Raw genomic sequence first — 19,249 nt, 5'->3', positions numbered from 1 at the left:
GCAAGGGAATGTTTTGAGTACAACATGGTCAATTGAATCAAATAAATGCTTAAGAACATGGAAGCAGAAATAGAATGGAAAAGAACCACTGGACTCAGATCATAAAAAGTCATGAATTTAACGACAATCATTTCAAGTGGAGACAGAAGCCAGGTTGCAGGAGAAGTTAAGGAGGAAGTTTAGAGTCTTTTTCATGAGAAAGAAGAGAGAACTGGGACTATTAGTTGAATGAGGTGTCTGAATGAGGGGCAAAAAAGATGCATTTTTAAAGTAAGAAATAAGTTGCCAGGAATTAGTTAATAGAATAAAAGAGACAGCTGTAGAGAGCCAGGAAGAACAAAGCACACGGAAAATTTTCAATGGAAACAGAGAAGTCGGTGGCTTCAGAAAGTAGGACCACTATAAAAAGGCAAGTGGTGAAAATATTTTTTGGATGTGAATACCAGGGACTAAGATATAAAATGTTGCTAAGGGAAAAGCAATCTCTAATGATACATTTGTATTCTTTCTCATGTCACTCTTATAAACTATGTAACAAAATTTCATACCACATTTCCTTGGATGTCAAAAGCCTTCGAACAAAACTGACTACCTAAAAACTATCGTGCCATCCCACCGTAAGACTTGAAAATATCTCTTTCTTTGCCTCGGATCTTATCTTGACCTGTAACTTTGTCTCTGTCATCTTAAATTTTAGAGGAGTGCAAGGTTAGAAAAAAAAAAATCAACGAATTTCTATTTGGATCCACAGCAAATGATACTTCCTGTAGGAAGCCTTCTTGATCAACCCAGCTAAAAGAGAAAGTAAGATGAAAAAAAGCCCTCACTTTCATCAAGTACCTGCTTCTTGCCAAGTATTGCGCCTCCCCCACCCCGCCCCCAATCTGATGCTTCCAACTGGCGTGGATATAATTGTGCTGAGTTCCAGAGAAATTGGCTGATTTGCTCATGCTCTTCAAGGGCCTCATGATTATTGTAAAACATGGAACCTTGATTTAGGGGAAAAATTTAATTCCAAAGTTCATGTTCTTTCCACTCCACCATGCTCCCTACAATGGCTGGAAACAGTATTTCACAACTTTGAACTCCCATGACACTTGAGTTATCGCCCTGAGTAACATTAGTCTCCACCACCTATATAAAATAGCGCATGTATTTATGAACAGAAAAGTTTGCGGAAAGCAAGCTTCATTTGTAATGTAAAACCATGCACTATTTCACCTTCTGTACAGCTAGCCTAGTGCCATGCACATAATAGATGCTCATTAAATGTCCATAACTAAATAATCCACCTGCAGACAGCTATTTCTGGGATGTTTATTGTTCCTGATGTAGAATGATGTATATTTCCAACTCCCCCAAGGCAAATGGTTGTCTCAACTCTAGAGTTGACTCAACCTACACCCTGTCTCTTGGAATGTAATATTTAATTCTGAATTCAGCAACTAGTAGGCACTCAATATTATTTATTGCCTAACAGGGTAGGTGATTGGGGAGATACGGAAAAATCACCTTCATGACCTTATAAGACATTCCTAAATGGTCTTCCCCCCCCCCGCCAAAATTAATATTACAAGTGATCAGGCTAGAAAAATTACAGAGGCTGGGCATGTTGCTAACTACTACGTAGATCAATTTTTGAGGAATGGGTTGTACACAAGCACCCATATGCAGCCTATAAAAATAAGGAGCTGAGGGCTATGAGCCATTCTCACTTTTTAAGAGTAATTTGCCAAGAAAACACATTCTTAATCTTCTACTCCTTTACTCTGAATTCTATCCTAAATTTGAACATTTAAGAACTTTACTGAATGTGATGTCTTGAAAAAAAATTAAAGGATAAAAAAGAAAACTGTTTCAGAAACAAAATCTGTTAGAAAAAAATCCTTTTATTTTTGCACTGACTTGCACAGACCTCATTCTAAAATTACATAAAAGGTTTACCTACGATGTCAAGCCTTACCACAGTTAACCAATCCTTTTAGTGTCTTTCTATTTATACTTCCATGAATAGAAACCCTGTTTATAGTCAGTTGCATATTGTCTAATGCCAAAGTTTAAAATTACTTCTAAGTATCATGAAATAGTGCATTTTCCTCTATAAAATTTTTTTTATTCTTGTGGCTACAATAAATGAGGATGTGAGAATGAAGGGATATGAACTTATTAACGGAGGAGTAAATGAGCTATGATTTTTAAAAAGCAGAGTAAATTTTCTTTTCCTTGACTTTGAACATCATATTCTAAAATAAAGCATCCTCTTAGGAGCTCCTTAGGGGCCTATGAAAATGTGTGTACCTTCACATGCAAATAAAGAAAAATGTTGTATAACTTCTATAACTATTAGAGAGTAAAGTTTGTCCCAAATTCTAAGTTAAAAAAAAAAAAAGTGAGAAATCAAGCAAATCTGGGCCCTACTGATCCCAACCAATGAAAACTCCAGCTACAGATGCTAAACCAATTTTATCAATAATTATTTGGTTGGTTTTCATTCGTATCATGACCACCCTCTGTTGGTTTTACTCTCAGTACCTATAAAACAGAGTTGGGGAGAGAGCGACTGCAAAATTTTTATGATTTAAAGAATTTCTTAAATGCAAGATCAGCATATTACTATAATAAACATATACTGTTATGGGTCAAAGAATAAATGAAAAGAGAAATCAAAAAATACCTTAAGGCAAATGAAAATGAAAATGAAACATTCCAAAATGTATGGGATGCAGCAAAGGCAGTTCTGTAAGGGAAATTCTTAGCAATAAATGTCTACCTCAAGAAACAAGGAATGTCTCAAATGAACTGGCTGAAGTGTATCTTTACACTTCAAGGAATGAGAAAAAGAAGAACAAAGGCCCAAAGTTAGCAGAAGGAAAGAAATAACAAAGATGAGAGCAGAAATAAATGAAACAGAGACTAAAAAGACAATAGAAATAATAAATGAAATTAAGAGCTGGTTTTTTGAAAAGATGAAATTGACAAACTTTTAGCTAGACTCACCAAGAAAAAGAAAGGGTTCAAATAGATAAATTCAGAAGCGAAAAAGGAGATGATACAACTCATATCACAGAAATAATAAAAGACCACTATAGAAAAGTATACGCTAACACACTGAATAACCTAGAAAATGGATAAATTTGTAAAACATACAACCTACCATGAACCACGATGAAATAGAAAATCTAAACAGACCAATTACTAGTAAGGAGATAGAGTAAGTCATCAAAAACTTCCCAACAAACAAAAGTCCAAGACAGACAACTTCACTGGTGAATTCTACCAGTCAAAAAAAAAAAAATTAACATAATCCCTCTCAAACGGTTCCAAAAAAATGAAAGAACTCTTCCAAACTCATTTTATGAGGCAAGCTTTACTCTGACACCAAAACCAGAAGAGGATGCCATAGGAAAAGAAAATTATAAACCAATGTTTCTGTGAACATAGATGTAAAAATCCTCAATAAAATATTAGCAAACCAAATTCAACAATACATTAGAAGGATCATACCCCATGATCAGGTGGGATTTATCCCAGGGATGCAAGGATGGTTCAACAGCAGCAAATCAGCCAATGTGATACAATGTGATGATTATACATAAATCATATAATCATTTTAATAGATGCAGAAAAAGCGTGTGACAAAATTCAAAATCTGTTTATGATAAAATCTCTCAACAAAATGGGCATAGAGGGAACATACCTCAAAATAATAAAGGCCATATACAACAAGTCCACAGCTAGCATCATACTTGATGGTGAAAACCTGAATGCTTTTCCTCTAAGATCAGTAAATAGATAAGGATACCCACTCTTACCATTTTTATTTAACATAGTATTAGAAGTCCTGGTCACAGCAGTTAGGCAAGAAAAAGAAATAAAAGGCATTCAAATTGAAAGAAAGAAAGAAAGAAAGAAAGAAAGAAAGAGAGAGAGAGAGAGGGAGGGAGGGAGGGAGGGAGGGAGGGAGGGAGGAAGGAAGGAAGGAAGAAAGAAAGAAAGAAAGAAAGAAAGAAAGAAAGAAAGAAAGAAAGAAAGAAAGAAAGAAAGAAAACAGTCACTATTTGTAGGTGACCTGATATTATATATATAGAAAACCCTAAAGACTCCAACAGAAAACTGTTAGAACAAATAAATTCAGTAAAGTTGCAGGATACAACATCAAAAATCTGTTGTATTAGTATATATTAATAATGAACTATCAGAGAGAGAAATTACGAAAACATCCTGTTTAGGCACCTGGGTGGCTCAGTCAGTTAAGCACCTAACTCCTAAATTCAGCTCAGGTCATGATCTCAGGGTTGTGAGATCGAGCCCCATGTTGGGCTCCATGCTGGGCATGGAGCCTGCTTAAGATTCTCTCTCACCCTCTCCTGCTGCCCCTCCTCCCCTGAAAAAAAAAAAAAAGAAAGAAAGAAAAATCCTGTTTACAATTGCATCAAAAAAAAAAAAAAATTAAAATACCTAAGGATATTTAACCAAGGAGGTGAAAGACCTGTAACTGAAAACTAAAAGACATTAATGAAAGATATAGATGAAGACACAAACAAATGGAAAAATACTCCATGCTCATGGATTGGAAGAATTAATATTGTTAACATGTTCATATTACCCAAAGCAACCTACGAAATCAATGCAATCACTATCAAAATTCCAATGGCAGTTTTCACAGAACTAGAATAAACAGTCCTAAGATTTATATAGAACCATAAAAGATTCCAAATAACCAAAGCAATTTTGAGAAAGAATAAAGCTGGAGGCATCACACCCCTTGATTTCAAACTCTATTACAAAACTATAGTAATAAAAACAGTGTGTATTGGTATAAAATCACACACACTGATCTATGGAACAGAATAGGGAGCCTAGATATGAGCTCATACATTTATAGTCAATTAATTTATGACAAAGGAGCCAAGAATACACAATGAGGAAAGGACAGTCTTTTCAATAAATGGTGTTGGGAAAATTACACCATCACATGCAAAAGAATAAAACTGGACAACTATTTACTCCATACACAAAAATTAACTCAAGATAGATTAAAAACTTGAATGTAAGGCTTGAAACCATAAAAACTTCTAAAAGAAAACACAGGCAGGAAGCTCTCTGACATCAGTCTTGGCAATGATTTTTTGAATCTGACACCAAAAGCAAAAGCAACAAAAGCAAAAATAGACAAGTGGGATTACATGAATCTAAAAGTTTCTGCATAGGAAAGAAAACCTTTAACAGAAGGGAAAGGCAACCTACTGAATGGGAGAAATATTTGCAAATCATATATGTGATAAGGGTCTAATATCCAAAATATACAAAGAATTCATACAACTCATTCACAAAAAAAAAAAAATCTGATTAAAAAATGGGCAGAAGGGGTTGCCTGGGTGGCTCAGTCATTAAGCGTCTGCCATCACCTCAGGTCATGGTCCCAGGGTCCTGGGATCGAGCCCCACATCGGGCTCCCTGCTCAGCGGGAAGCCTGCTTCTCCCTCTCCCACTCCCCCTGCTTCTGTTTTCTCTCTCACTGTCTCTCTCTCTCTGTCAAAATAAATAAATAAAATATTTAAAAAAAAAATGGGCAGAGGACCTAAATAGACATTTTCCCAAAAAGACCTACAGATGGCCAACACGTGCATGAATAAAAATGCTCTACATTATTAATCATCAGGAAAATGCAAATCAAAACCACAATGAGATATTACCTCACACCTGTTAGAATGGTTATTATCAAAAAGACTAGAAATAACAAGTGTTGGCAAGACTGTGGAGAAAAGGGAACCCTCTTGCACTGTTGGTGGGAATGTAAATTGGTGCAGCAACTATGGAAAAGAGTATGGACTTTCCTCAAAAAACTAAAATTATACCTCTACAGGATCCAGGAATTCAACTTCTAGGTTTTTGTTTAAAAAAATTAAAACACTAATTCAAAAAGATAAATATACCCCCATGTTCACTGCAGCATTATTTATAATAGCCAAGATATTAAAATAACCTAAGTCTCCATCAATGGATGAAAGGATAAGGAAGATATGCTGTATAAATATAAATGGAATATATATATGGTGTGTATATGTAAATGGAATATATATATATATATATATATATGGAATATTATTCAGCCATAAAAAAAGGAGGAAATCTTGCCATTTGCAAAAACATGGATGGATCTTGAGGGCATTATGCTAAGTGAAAGAAGTTAGACAGAGAAAGGCAGAAATCATATGATCTCTCTGATATGTGGAATATATTTTATATATATAATATAACATTATATTATATATTATACTTCTTTATACTTATATATGTAATAAGGAATTTCTTAAATGTAAGATAAGAATATTGTTATAGTTAATAGATACTCCTTGTCTAATTTATTCAGTTATTTATTTAGTTCCATCTTTGTTCCAGAGAGGATGTAAGATAGTTTATTTGACATTCACCCAATATATAATCCTAAGGGTCTCCAGAGGTTTTGCCAGACTATACACAAAAAATGAACACACAAAACAGCACAAGCATGCTATAAAATGTGCAAAAAAGAAAAGTAGGGTAAGTCCATGTCATTCCAGTTGAGAAAGCTCTGGTTAATGATACTTAGAATGCTTCATAAGTTTTCATCATAGAATTTGCAAAAACTTCCCTAAAATTCACCCTTTCTTTGTTGTATTTCCAGCCAAGAGAGAGCTCCCCACATAACTACAGACTTCCTAAACTCCAAAATGAGGCGTCAGCTTCTAACTGATCCAAAGGCAAAATCCAGCTTCTGGATTGCCTTGTTTTTCTTGGATATTAACCACTGCAGCAATAGACAAGTGCTTGAGATTGGGATATCTAAAAGATCATAGCTGAAGGAATGTAGGGATACAAAACACCAGAGCAAGGTAAAGCTAATTTCAAAAAATTGCAATTCAATCACACATTTCCTAAAAGTGACAGTCGAGTTTTTAATTGTCACAAATAAAACTAGGATGGATGTAAGTCCCTAAATTAGTGGTTTACTCTCCTTTGGTCCAAACGGTTGTCTTAGATAGTTGAGAGAGGATTCATAGTTCTATTGCTTAGAAGGGATTAATTTAATGCTCAAAAAGTAACTAAATATAAACGTATAACTTCTGACTCCAACATAAACAAAGGAAATGTGTATCATTAAAAAAAAAAAAAATGAAGTGGTCTAGTGCCTCTTGACTAAAATAACAACGTCCTATCCTTGGGCACCATCAGAATTTTAAAGCACCTTAGCTCTGAAAGGATGATGATGCCCATCCCCATCATGTAACAAAGAATAAAAACAAAATATTAAATCACAAGTAGTATAAGGAGGTGCAATAAAGACTATTTCATTGCTTTTTAAAATAACAAAAACACTGCAAAAATGTTTTTAAAAATAACAAATACCAAATACTGCTCCTCCCAATAACGTGTTGCTTTTGTTTGCTTATGCTCAGTTTGCTAAGTACTAATCCCAATCAAAAAGCACCAGCTGAAAATTAAAGGCCTATATGGAGACATCCGTACTAGTTTGAAAAACTTTTAAGGTCACCCTGCAGAAGTTCTTCGGAATCAGCAAAGATGTGACCTCCATGTTGGACAGTCATGTCTGATGCTGGAGAAAAGCCAAGCCAGAGGGGGTGTTCGATTTGTGGGTGGACACATGCATCTGTACTTATCAAATGACTGAATGGGTTTCCACCTTCAGGTCAACAGCAGGGAACAGATTTCACAGAGCTTCTACCTCCAAAAGGGCTGGACTTTTTGCCATCTCTTCCCAAGAATTAGGAAGTAGATGGTAGCCCTGTTCATGGGTTGCACATCTCCCAGTGGAAAAGTACTGGTGATAAGAAAACTACTGGTGTTAACCCTCAAAGTGATCTTTTCCCGAAGTTTAGCTTCTTTTTGTTATAACAATACAAGCAGCAAACTGATTTGATTGTTTCATTGTTTATGGTAGTAGACTGAATTTTCCCATGAATGCATTGTGCCTTTTTGAGATACTGAATCTGAAACTTCAGAGATTTCACATTTCAGCCAAAGCCAGAACACAGAGATGAAAAAAAGCCTCCAAAAGATAAATTATGCTCTAAAATCCCAAACGTGCTTATATTCAAGAAAAGAGCTTTTTTTCTTCTTCTTCTTCTTCTTTTTTTTTTTCTTGAGAGAGAGAGTGAGAAAGAGAGCACACACACAAGCAGGGGAGGAGCAGAGGGAGAGGATCCTAAGCAGGCTCCACACTCAGCCCAGAGCCTGACGAGGGACTTGATCTCATGACCCTGAGATCACGACCTGAGCCTAAATCAAGACTCACACGCTTAACCGGCTGACCACCCAGATACCCCATGAAAAGAGCTTTTAATAATATGTATAATTTATCCCAAATGACTGCAAAAAAAAACCTTAATAAGTTCTTATTTTTCACATTTCAAATTAGAAGCCATTCTACATTCCTAGTGGCTTGATTTATTTCAAGGTACTGCAGAACAAACTCTCACTTCCATCAAATAGGATTCCTTAACAATCTTTATGATTAATTCCATAATACAATGATACGCAACGTATGTTAAAATGTTGGCATGATTCTGCATCATCAAAGAAAATTCTAATTTTATTCCATTTAATTTTGATATTATATATGTTATATTCTAACTGAAAAACTGATAATTGATATACCATTTGTGTATATACAATATTCAACTAATCATAATATGATCTACAACACCCCAGTTTTAACATATCAGTCTCAAAAAGGTTTGATTTCCAAGGAAAATTTAAAAAGGGAAAAAATCAGAAGTGTTCTACCTTGATTATTTCTGTTTGTCATATTACATGCAACAGATGAATTTAGAGATGCTACACTGAATGTAGCAAAAGAAAAATTTAACCAAGCTTCTTGACAAATATTGAAAAGTCAAATTCTGGCATTATATAACTATTCAACAATTATTCATTCAGCTTAAGTAGACAACATTTTTAAGTGAATGTAATTCTTTCTGTACATGTTCAGAAATGCATTTCAAACAGTAACAGCTTTATTAATTTCAAATGCAAAGACCATATCCTTTGTTTAGTCTGACTGACTTACATTACTTATCAACTCTTTTTCTATTAACTACGCTCCCCCACCCCATTCTCTCTAAAATGAGTAAGGAAGCTTTTAAAAAATGTTTGGACACAATTCACTTTGGGTTATCATGCTACACAGAGAAAATATCACTCAAATAAAAAGATTTCTTTACTTTAGTAAAGTTAAAGGCATATTGAAATTTTCTCAACTTCAGAAAATTTCCTTTTTTCTTCTTTTTTAAAGATTTTATTTAGGGCACTTGGGTGGCTCAGTCGTTAAGGTCTGCTTTTGGCTCAGGTCATGATCCCAGGGTCCTGGGATCGAGCCCCGCATAGGGTTCCCTGTTCATCGGGAAGCCTGCTTCTCCCTCTCCCACTCCCCCTGCTTGTGTTCCTCTCTTGCTGTCCCTCTCTCTCTCTGTCAAATAAATAAACAATTTATTTATTTGACAGAGAGAGAGAGAGAGTACAAGCAGGGGAAGTAGCAGGGAGAAGGAGAAGCAGACTCCCGCTGAGCAGAGAGCCCTACGTGGGGCTCGATCCCAGGACCCAGGGATCATGACCTGAGCCAAAGGCAGATCCTTAACTGACTGAGCCACCCAGGTGCCCCTCAACTTGAGAAAACTTCTGACAAAATTTATTACATTTGGAATAGTCTACCTTTTTGATTCTAATCTCCCACCAACACAAAAAATAAAGTAATAGATTTAACTGGAAATTACATTTAAAATTGTTCTGTTTTTTGCATGTTTTGTTATCAGTCTGTATTAATTTTGAATGATTTTGATAAAAGTCGGGACAAATCAAGTTAGCATACATTTTTCAATCTATATTTAATTAAAACTTTTAATCTTTGAACTATCCACTACTTTTGCCAAACAGTAAGGTTTTATACAATACAGAGTAAGTTAATATATAGGGGGACAAGTATAATTTTTCTAAGATAAAAATAAGGAACAAAATATAAGCAAGACTCAGAAAGAAAAAGTATATTGACCTTGCATTTCTACTTGCATATTTACTTACTGTATCTTTCTAACATCATTTTAAAACAAGACTGGTCTGACATACTTTCTTATAGTTTGGAGTTCTTCAGATAGTTCAGCCTCACAGTAGCAAAACCCTATGACAAGGCAGGTCAAATAATTAAGGACCTAAAACTAAGTCTACCTGAGAAAACTTTTTTTTTTAAAGACTTTTATTTATTTATTCATGAGAGAGAGAGAGGCAGAGGGAGAAGCAGGCTCCCAAGGAGCAGGGAGCCCGATGCGGGACTCGATCCCAGGACTCCGGGATCATGACCTGAGGTGAAGGGAGACGCTTAACCATCTGAGCCACCCAGGTGCCCTACCTGAGAAAACTTTTATTATCACCTTTTAAAAACATTTTGTTTTATTTTCAATGAAAACAACCAAATCAGATTATTTTGGGAGGTAGAGGGTATGTGTGGTAAGTTTGGATTTTTGTGTTCATTTTGTTTTGTTTTTGTTGGTTCATTCTTAGAGCACACTTTTACCCAAGTTACAGATACAAACAAAATTCTTCTGATAACGAAATATTAGAAATTCTTCTTTGCACAAGTTTTATGTCATGAGGAAAAACCACAAACTACTCCTAAATCAATGTCAAATTCTATATATTCAGGTTGAGAAGCAACAAAACTATGAAGACAGCCAAGTTATAAAAGCCCATTTTCAGATCTGGAACAACTTCTGAACATAAAGAGGGTATTTGGCATACATTATACTGAAGGAAAAGTCCTACTTTCATTATTTCCTGATTCTTGGAATCCAATAAAAACTTTATGGAATAAAAACTCATATTCAAAGAATCCTTCACTGAACACATAACCAACCACCACCACAACCCTTCTTTTAAAGTAATGAGAGTTGATAAACTCTAATAGGAGTATGGAAATTTTTATTTTTTCTGGTACATTTTAAAAGAATGATGAAGTGGTTTTTTGGTCTTTTAAGCACCAATGACTTTTAGCACCTGAACAATGCACAACTGAAATACATGCACATTCACTTTTCAAACAACACCAACAAAAATTAAAATGGCGGTGGTTAGGTAAATATGGATGACGCCGATATAGAAGTATTTGCCACTGTGAAGGGCCTACACAGAATCACATCTTGTCCTGATCATACCTGCCTGCCAGAACAAAATAGGCAGCTGACCAATCATGGGGTGTTTATCTATACAGTGGTACCTTTGTTCTCCAACAATGTTAGATTGCAAACATCTTGGAGCATATATTTACCTGGAGGATTCTTGGCAGGATCATTGTGGCTTGGACTTCCTGATTGTCCAGAATCTATAAAGAAATCACAGAAAATGTTTTCTTTTTAATTTGTTTTGAACAAATTTCACAATCCTCAGAAGGACTTTAAAAAAAAAGTTAAGATGCAACAATGAAGCTGAGTGTGTTTAAATAAAGTATACTTTCCCAAGCCTTTCAGCAGCAACACTTTATTTATCAAGCTAGGTGAAAGTCCATACATATTTCTATGTCAAAAGAAAAAGAAAAAAGTAGAGTCTATCATAGTCTCAGAATGGAGCAAGGCCTTTTTTAAAAACAAAAGGTCTGGCTCCAAAGCCACTAAAGGTGGTTTGGAGGTTGGGCCTGTCAGAAGCAATATGAAATAAAGCAGATACATCCCCTAAAAATGCAATCTGAGTGTAATTAAACATGCTTTTAAGAACCTGAAAATGTTTTTATTCAGTGAGTGAAATACACAGAAACGAGAGTCCATTTTTCCAGGATTTCATGTGCATACACATATATCCACTCCCATAATCTCCCAACCTACTGGATCCAGGCCCAGATTTGTCTGCATCCCATAATAGCAATTGATTTGCAAACACCAAGAAAAGCATAAATTACTAGGTAGAAACTAACATAGCTTTGTGGAGAGCAAATTGTTGGATCAATTTAATTTCCATCTGTGATAGACAGACTGCAGATAAGGAGAAAAAGATCAATGTAGTATATCTGAATTTCCTACCCCAAGTTATTTTTCATTGATGCTTTCTGTGGAAAGCAATGGAGAGGCTATACTACAGTTAGGCAACACGCCTTGCCCAGCTAATCTAACACTGTTGTGTTTTGCTCATTCCTCTTTCCTCCACTTCCCCTCTGCAGTTATCTGTGTCATTTGCCCCATATTATTATACACTTACTTCCAGGTTGCTTTGTAATCTTCTTTTATTGGTTCTAGTATTTAAATTTTGTCTCCCCAGCTAAATTGCATGCTCCCAAGCAGAGGCAGAGATTCTGTCTACTTCTTTTGTGTCTTCCTCAGTGTGCAGTGTGCTGTTCATGGCTGTGAATGCACTAGGCTTTCAGTAAATGCCGGAGGAATGGAAGGCTCAGATTCAGCAGCCTCCTTTGCCTGCCTAGGAAAGGCAATTTTGAACTTGATAGTGAATGTCAACAAAATTTGATAGGTGGCCACAGATCAGTCTCTTCCCTAAAATCTTGCCATGGTACCTAAGCCAAGACAGGAATCCAGTCTCATTGAAGCAGAAAAATCTAATGCTGGTTTTTTTCAGCAGGGTTATTAAGCTCTTCCATGTAAGTGATTAGCATACCGCAATTGCTGCTTCTACTGTTAAATCCAAGGGGATCCTGTTGGTCTCTTTCTATATAGAACTTGGTTATTTATTTTTGCAATTTGCCTCATGCCTGCCAACCAGATTTAACGCTGAGATCAGAATCCTACCTCTTCATCCTATTTCCTTTGTCTTCTTTTTTTCTCCAGAATAGCTTTCATGAAATCTTCGCAAATATATTTAGTGATTCCCACATTATCCTTCAACTGATTTCTGATTTTCCAAAATGGAAGTAAAGAAACTGTTAGGGGCTACTCTTGCAGCCTGAGCTCCAGCTAGCATCTCCTGTAGACAGTCACAGAGTTGAATATTCTCTAAAATGCTTTTCTCTCATCTCTCATGAATTTGCTTGCTTTTTCTGGAATTGAGGCAAGAGTCCGTGACTTATAACTTAGAAGGTCAATCATTCTCTTTCTACATTCCTATAAAAGATGGTACAACATTGGCCATTTTCCAGGCATGGAGTATGATAGTTACATAAAAATGATAAATGACATTGTTTTGCTACAGCCTCAGCTATTTCTGCCTCGAGTTCCTCTGACAAATGTCCTTCAATACTGATACTACATTCCAGTTTAATTTCTCAAGTGACTCTAACGTTTTGAGGAGTTCCTACTTATTATTGTTATTAACATACCCACTGGACAGAGAGCTTCTTCATATTCTCTTTTTCCTTCTAAAGTTACTTCATATTTATGGAGGTCTAGACACGCATTCCTCAAGGTGGCTAATGCCACCTTCCTGATGACACAACATGAGGCAGGTTGAGGTTGTCCTCAGGGGGCAGGGGTTGTAGACTCTCCCTGAGCCTTGTATGTTTACTTAAATCAATTTCAAAAGGGCACCACAAAACTCCTTCCCAACATCTGGCTGCTAAAACTTCGGTCAATTAAAGAATGAATGTCTCTTCTATTCCGAAGAAAGTATTCAGCTAGAACAATGGCACCCCCTGTTACCACAACATCCCACTGGGAAACCCTATTCTTTTCTGCTGCAAATTACCCCTTCCCCCATTTCCAACAACTGCACACCAACTTCTTCATTTGAAAACAATATAATTACAAAAAAAAAAAAAAAAAACACAAGCATTTGAGGGAAAACTTAAGTAGACACTACATTTGAGTCACACACTTGCTTTTAATAAGAATTCCACTTTCTAAAATGATCTGGCATTTACTGGCACACAATGGTAGTTTCTCCCTCATGTTCCAAAGTCTGTGCCTTTTCATGAAGTAAAAGAGCATATACTAGATCCCAAAACGTAGAAGAGGCCCCCTCAGGGAGGGAGCAATTAGCATTTACTTTTCAGACTGTAAATCTAATACTACAATCTACACTTAACTCTTATGGCACCTTATACTGGTCACTTAATTCCAACTGCTAGAAAAGGAAGTAACCAGGGAGTCATAGTTGGCAGAGAAATCAAAATGAACTGTTACTGTGGTTAGCTTCAGAGAAGGAATTATTCAGACCACATCTAAAACCCTTCCAATTCACCACCCAGGTCACATTACTCTAAACCCAAAGGTTTTCTTCAACCACTTCCATCATTTGCTGAAGTCCTATGTGTCTGTGTGTACTTAATATGTTATCATGAATTCGAGCTCTGTTCCTCACTAGTAGAGTGATTTTGTGCACAATTACTTAATCCTTAGAGCCTTGTGGTCTTGATTTTTACAACTGTAATACTGTCTACCTCGTAGAATTGTTGCAAAACTTTTATGTAAACCATCATACACTGGTCAGACGCAATACAATGAGTAAATGAAAGATATCAAACACAGAGGTCACATTCAAAGAATGATTAATATTTTTAATGGACTAACTCTCAGGAAGAAAGGGAGAAAAGGGATATGACTAAATTCTGCCCATCCCAGGGCAAGCATCTAGAATGATCTGTGGACGGGGCAGGGCACTTGGGTGGCTCAGTCAGTTGAGCATCTGCCTTTGGCTCAGGTCGTGATCCCAGGGTCCGGGGATCGAGTCCCACGTCGCACTTCCTGCTCAGCGGGGAGCCTGCTTCTCCCTCTTCCTCTGCAGCTCCCCCCTGCTTATGCTCCCTCTCTCTGTGTCAAATAAATAAATAAAATCTTTGAAAAAATCTTTTAAAAAAATAAAAGGATTTGTGGTAAATCACCTGAACATGAAGGAGTGTGTGCCCACTGAGAATTCCTACGTAAAAGCTGTCTACCCCTCTCCCCTCAAGGGATAAAATGCTGTCATTACAAGGCTCTCAGGAGCTCTCATGCTCAAAAGGCAGTCGGTACCAGCCATTTGATGGAAGATGACCTTCCAGAAGACTGAAGTCTACGAAGAACAAGGGTGGTAAGAATGGGGTTGTGAGTTGCCCAGCACACTGGGTCTTGAGTCTAGAACAATCTGGATGCAGTGGAGAGAAAGTGAGGGGAGCAGAACTTGAAGGCAGCACACCTAAACCAGTCCTCCATCATTCCCTCCACATTTTATTTTCTCTTCCTTGATCCCAATCTACATCTTCTACATTTCTGACTTCACTGGACGTAAAGTAGAACTGAAACAGTTTGTATTACATACTTATAAAAATCTCATATTACCCCCATTCCTTATGTTTTAATGGTGTGGAATTAAACATATATGTCTTCTTCTTGGAAGAAAATAGTTAATGAAGCCATTTCTAAGTTACTACTTTTTAAACTCAATGTATTCCTCCTTCCCCAGGAATAAGAAAAGGTTCCCCACATGACCCTTACCAACCTTTCCTCAATCCTTTCGTGTACTCCCTCTTAAAAAGCAGCCAGCCTTTTATGACCCTTCTAATATCTAAGCTTTACCTAAAGAATGGCCAGTTTCCCTCCTGACTCAGTTTTACGAAAGATCCTGGGATATTTAAGTGACCTAAATGGCTTGTCCAAAGTTACATGGCAACTATTAAAACATATGTTCTCTACATGGGCCACCCATTCAGACACACTGCCTCTTGAGAGGTTATGATGCAATCTTCAAATCATGTACAGCCAAGTGATCTTTCAGTAGATTAAATGTTTCTGGGAACTTGACCTTCCCCTAACTTCCCTCCTCCTTCCTACCATTTACCAATACATTCAAAACATTTTTCATAAATTTTAAAAGCCCATAGCTATTCTTTCATTCTAAGTTGGAAACAATTATTATTAAAATCTATATAGTAATTGACACTTTAAAAAGAGGACAACTCTAAATCAAATTTAGTCTGGATTCTAATGTTTTACTAATGATCTAGTGGAAGTCCAATAAAATATTTGTTAAATAGGTAAGATAAATAATAACTGCTTAAATGTTTGTTTTTGAGTACTCACTTTCTGAGGTAGGTGAACTCAATTGTCTGATGGGGGCAGACCATCAAAACTGAAAGTCTTTTGAAGGTCACTACGGTAAGCATCAATTAGATGTGAATCAGTAAGATTTATGGAACACCTCCTATATTCCAGTTGCTGATGTTTGGGACATAATAGGTTCTCAATTATAAATTTCCAATTAATTTATAATAATGACCTTTAAAATACTGTTTTAAGAAGAAGAATATACATTCTGTGCCTTCTAGAGCTCAGAGGCTGCCCAGAGAGAAATAAATGTACAAATAAACTATAATACACTGTGATAGGTATTATTAATGAGTATGTATCAAGATCAGCAAGCAGTTGGTTCTTCCTAGGAATGATGAGCAAGGCCGTGTTATAGAAGGTATCACAGGGAAGGGACCTTAGGAACAGGGTCCTGAAAAATGAACAGATCGTATATTACGGTAGTACATAATTCCACTCTGCTACCAAGGTAATCTTTTTAAAACTTCAAAATGCTGAAGCTACTTCACTGCTGAAACCCTGACATGTATTCCAAATACTCATAGGAAAATCTCCAAATTTTTTAGTAATGCCATTCCAGACACCTCTGGTCTTTACCAACTCCCAGGTCATATCTTAGCCTTCTGGTTCCCCATATGTCTCCTACATCTGATGACTCCAAGTCTTCTCACATTCTGTCCCCCTTTTATTTTCCCTCCCCGAAGTCCTCCACGTTGAAGTCATCCCTTTTAGATTCTGAACTACATGAAAGCAGAGATGCTGACCCTAGTTAGCCCTATTGCCCTAATCTTCAATATAGCGCCTGACATTCGGTTGGGTAAACCCAATGAGTAGGAAACAAGTAGTCTACAAAAGAACAGACGTGGGGGCGCCTGGGTGGCTCAGATGGTTAAGCGTCTGCCTTTGGCTCAGGTCATGATCTCAGGGTCCTGGGATGGAGCCCCACATCAGGGTCCTTGCTCAGCAGGGAGCCTGCTTCTCCCTCTCCCTCTGCCCTTCCCCATGCTTGTGCTCCCTCTCTCTCTCTCTCAAATAAATAAATAAAATCTTAAAATAAAATAAAATAAAAGTACAAAAGTGTATAAAGAAGAAAGACTAGGCATGCCCTTAGGTGCAGAAACATACATTAAAATCATATAGACACACATTTTATGGCAAGAAAAAGGGGGAGGGGTCAAGTGTACTAGTCCTGGCCCGATGTTAAGGCTGAGTTTTGCTTCCCTTATATCCAGAATGAATATTTGGAAATGGGAGGGGGGGGAGATAAGAGACGATTTTGAGTCAGAAATTAATTTTGGGGTCTCTCCTCCAAAGGGAAGAAATGTCTGGTGAGGGTCCAGAAGCAGGGCCCCAGTTCGCAAGCAGGAGGCCAAGAAGCCTTTAATGTCCTTTATACATAAACTGTCTTTCTACTCCTAGATGAAACCTATTTCAGGAATTCATTTTATTTTCTGGCACCATGACTGGAGCATCAACAGAAAAACTAAATTTGAGAGGTATGATTTTAATTTACAGTCCTGTCGGTGTAAAAAGGAGACTAAAGAAGGTAATTTGTCAGGTCCCCTCTAAAATTCTATGATTCTATAACAATATGGCTTTTATATCAAGGGATATCAGAAGAGTAAATGAAACCCACACTGTAACCTGTTAACCTACAGATAGCCTCTCGCTAGAACTAAAATTAGTCATTGTGTGATAAAGGGCCCCTTTGTCATATTCTTTTGCTTTAAGCAGGTAAAGAAATAGCCCATTGTCAACTAAAGAATACCACAAGATTTTTTTTTTTTTAAGACTTGGAATGGCCCCCTTCTTTCTCTCCTAAACACTAATTACCAACATACTAAAATAGTATATTTTTACAAATTAAATATATAGCATGACAGAAAGAATCACTTAAGAAAGAGAAAAGTCAAGATGTAAGGACCAAGCAAAACCCTGGGGAAGGGATTACAATGCATGCATTTTATAATAGGGACACACAAAAATAAGACAAACCATGCACCTTTTTAAAGGGAAGGGGGAGAAAACTATTCTCCTAGGACAAACTTCTCTCACCCTCTCCCACCTCCCTCTGCTCAAGTGTTGTGCCTCATTCTTGGCAGTTTACTTTTCACAATGACTGCTTCCCTGGGATTTACAGTGACTTAGCTTCATATAACTGCAATTCTGATTACATAATTCACCGTATTTTTCTTCAGTACAGTTAAAATGCTAATACAGCTTGAGTTTTGATGGAGGACTGCTTCATCAATTGGGGTGACACAAAACTAGAGTTTTACAATATTTTCTTTTTCCTCTATTAAATGTTTATTAGAATAACACACACACACAAAGAACGTAGGAAAACCAAGTGCTTCCTTGTCTTTTGTACGCATGTCAATATGTAGGAAAATGCCTGCTCATTCTCTCTCTCCTCCCTCCCCCGTCTCTCTCTAGCTTCTGTCTCTCTCTCTTCTCAATAGGACATTCCATTATATGGCATCCGCTTCGTTGCGAGACTTGGTTAACCACCTGCCCATAGAAAGCATTAACTCTGTCGCTTTGTTAGTGGAGTCCTTGATATGTTTTTGCTGAATCAGTGCCCCCTTCCCTAAACCCAGGTCTGAGTATGAAGAGAAATCAAACCTTCCTGAATACGTTTGGCAGAGCAAAATAATAGTCAGGAAACATGGCTTCCTACATATTCTTAATCATGCTTTGTAATCTATATTATTATTTCCCATCTAAAGGCCCGTATCTTCAGATCTTCCTTTTTATTGGCTAACACAGATTTTTAAATATCTGTTGAATACAACAAAGCTCATAGTTTTAAAAGAGGTTGCTATGTTGAGGGTCCTTACAGATAAATCAACATAACCAAAGAAAATATAAAACAAGAGCCCAGACATGTAATCTATCCTCTATTTCTTATTCCTACACATTCCACTAGTTCTATTTTTAAACTTTCTTTTAAAGAGCTACTTCTTTTGGTTTAACAGGGTGATTAGGTTCAAAGCATCGTATCTCAAGGATTAAAATAAGGATTTATTTGGGCTCAAGACCAAAATTTGTCCACAAGGAATTAGCTGAAAGACAGAGGCCACTGAAATTTAAGGGGGAAAAAAAAAAAATCACATGTCCTTATGTAAGCAAATTAAACCTGTTCACAGGAGGGGACTATTGACCAGTGCAGATACAAACACCCCTGCATAAAAAGTGTTAAACCTACCAATATCTTTGACCAGAGGTTTGCACTGCTTCATTAACTAGCACCAAAACCT

General features: G+C 36.7%; 1 protein-coding gene across 8 annotated transcripts in view; it reads right to left on the bottom strand.

Moving 5' to 3' along the window:
- The window catches only part of NFIB (nuclear factor I B), a 232,804-nt gene that overhangs the window by 91,628 nt on the left and 121,927 nt on the right, over window positions 1-19,249 (bottom strand). For 7 of the 8 annotated variants that reach the window (XM_027615065.2, XM_027615061.2, XM_027615064.2 and 4 more), the window contains exon 3: window positions 11,318-11,371. The exons of the other annotated variant lie outside the window; for it this stretch is intronic. In XM_027615065.2, the coding sequence (XP_027470866.1) occupies window positions 11,318-11,371 (54 nt within the window). The remainder of the gene's footprint in view (window positions 1-11,317; window positions 11,372-19,249) is intronic. 8 annotated transcript variants of the gene reach the window in all.

The sequence above is a fragment of the Zalophus californianus genome, chromosome 13 (genome assembly GCF_009762305.2).
Source record: "Zalophus californianus isolate mZalCal1 chromosome 13, mZalCal1.pri.v2, whole genome shotgun sequence".
NCBI lineage: Eukaryota > Metazoa > Chordata > Mammalia > Carnivora > Otariidae > Zalophus > Zalophus californianus.
Note: the sequence above shows the minus strand (reverse complement) of the source record. Positions and strands in the feature narration are given on the sequence as shown.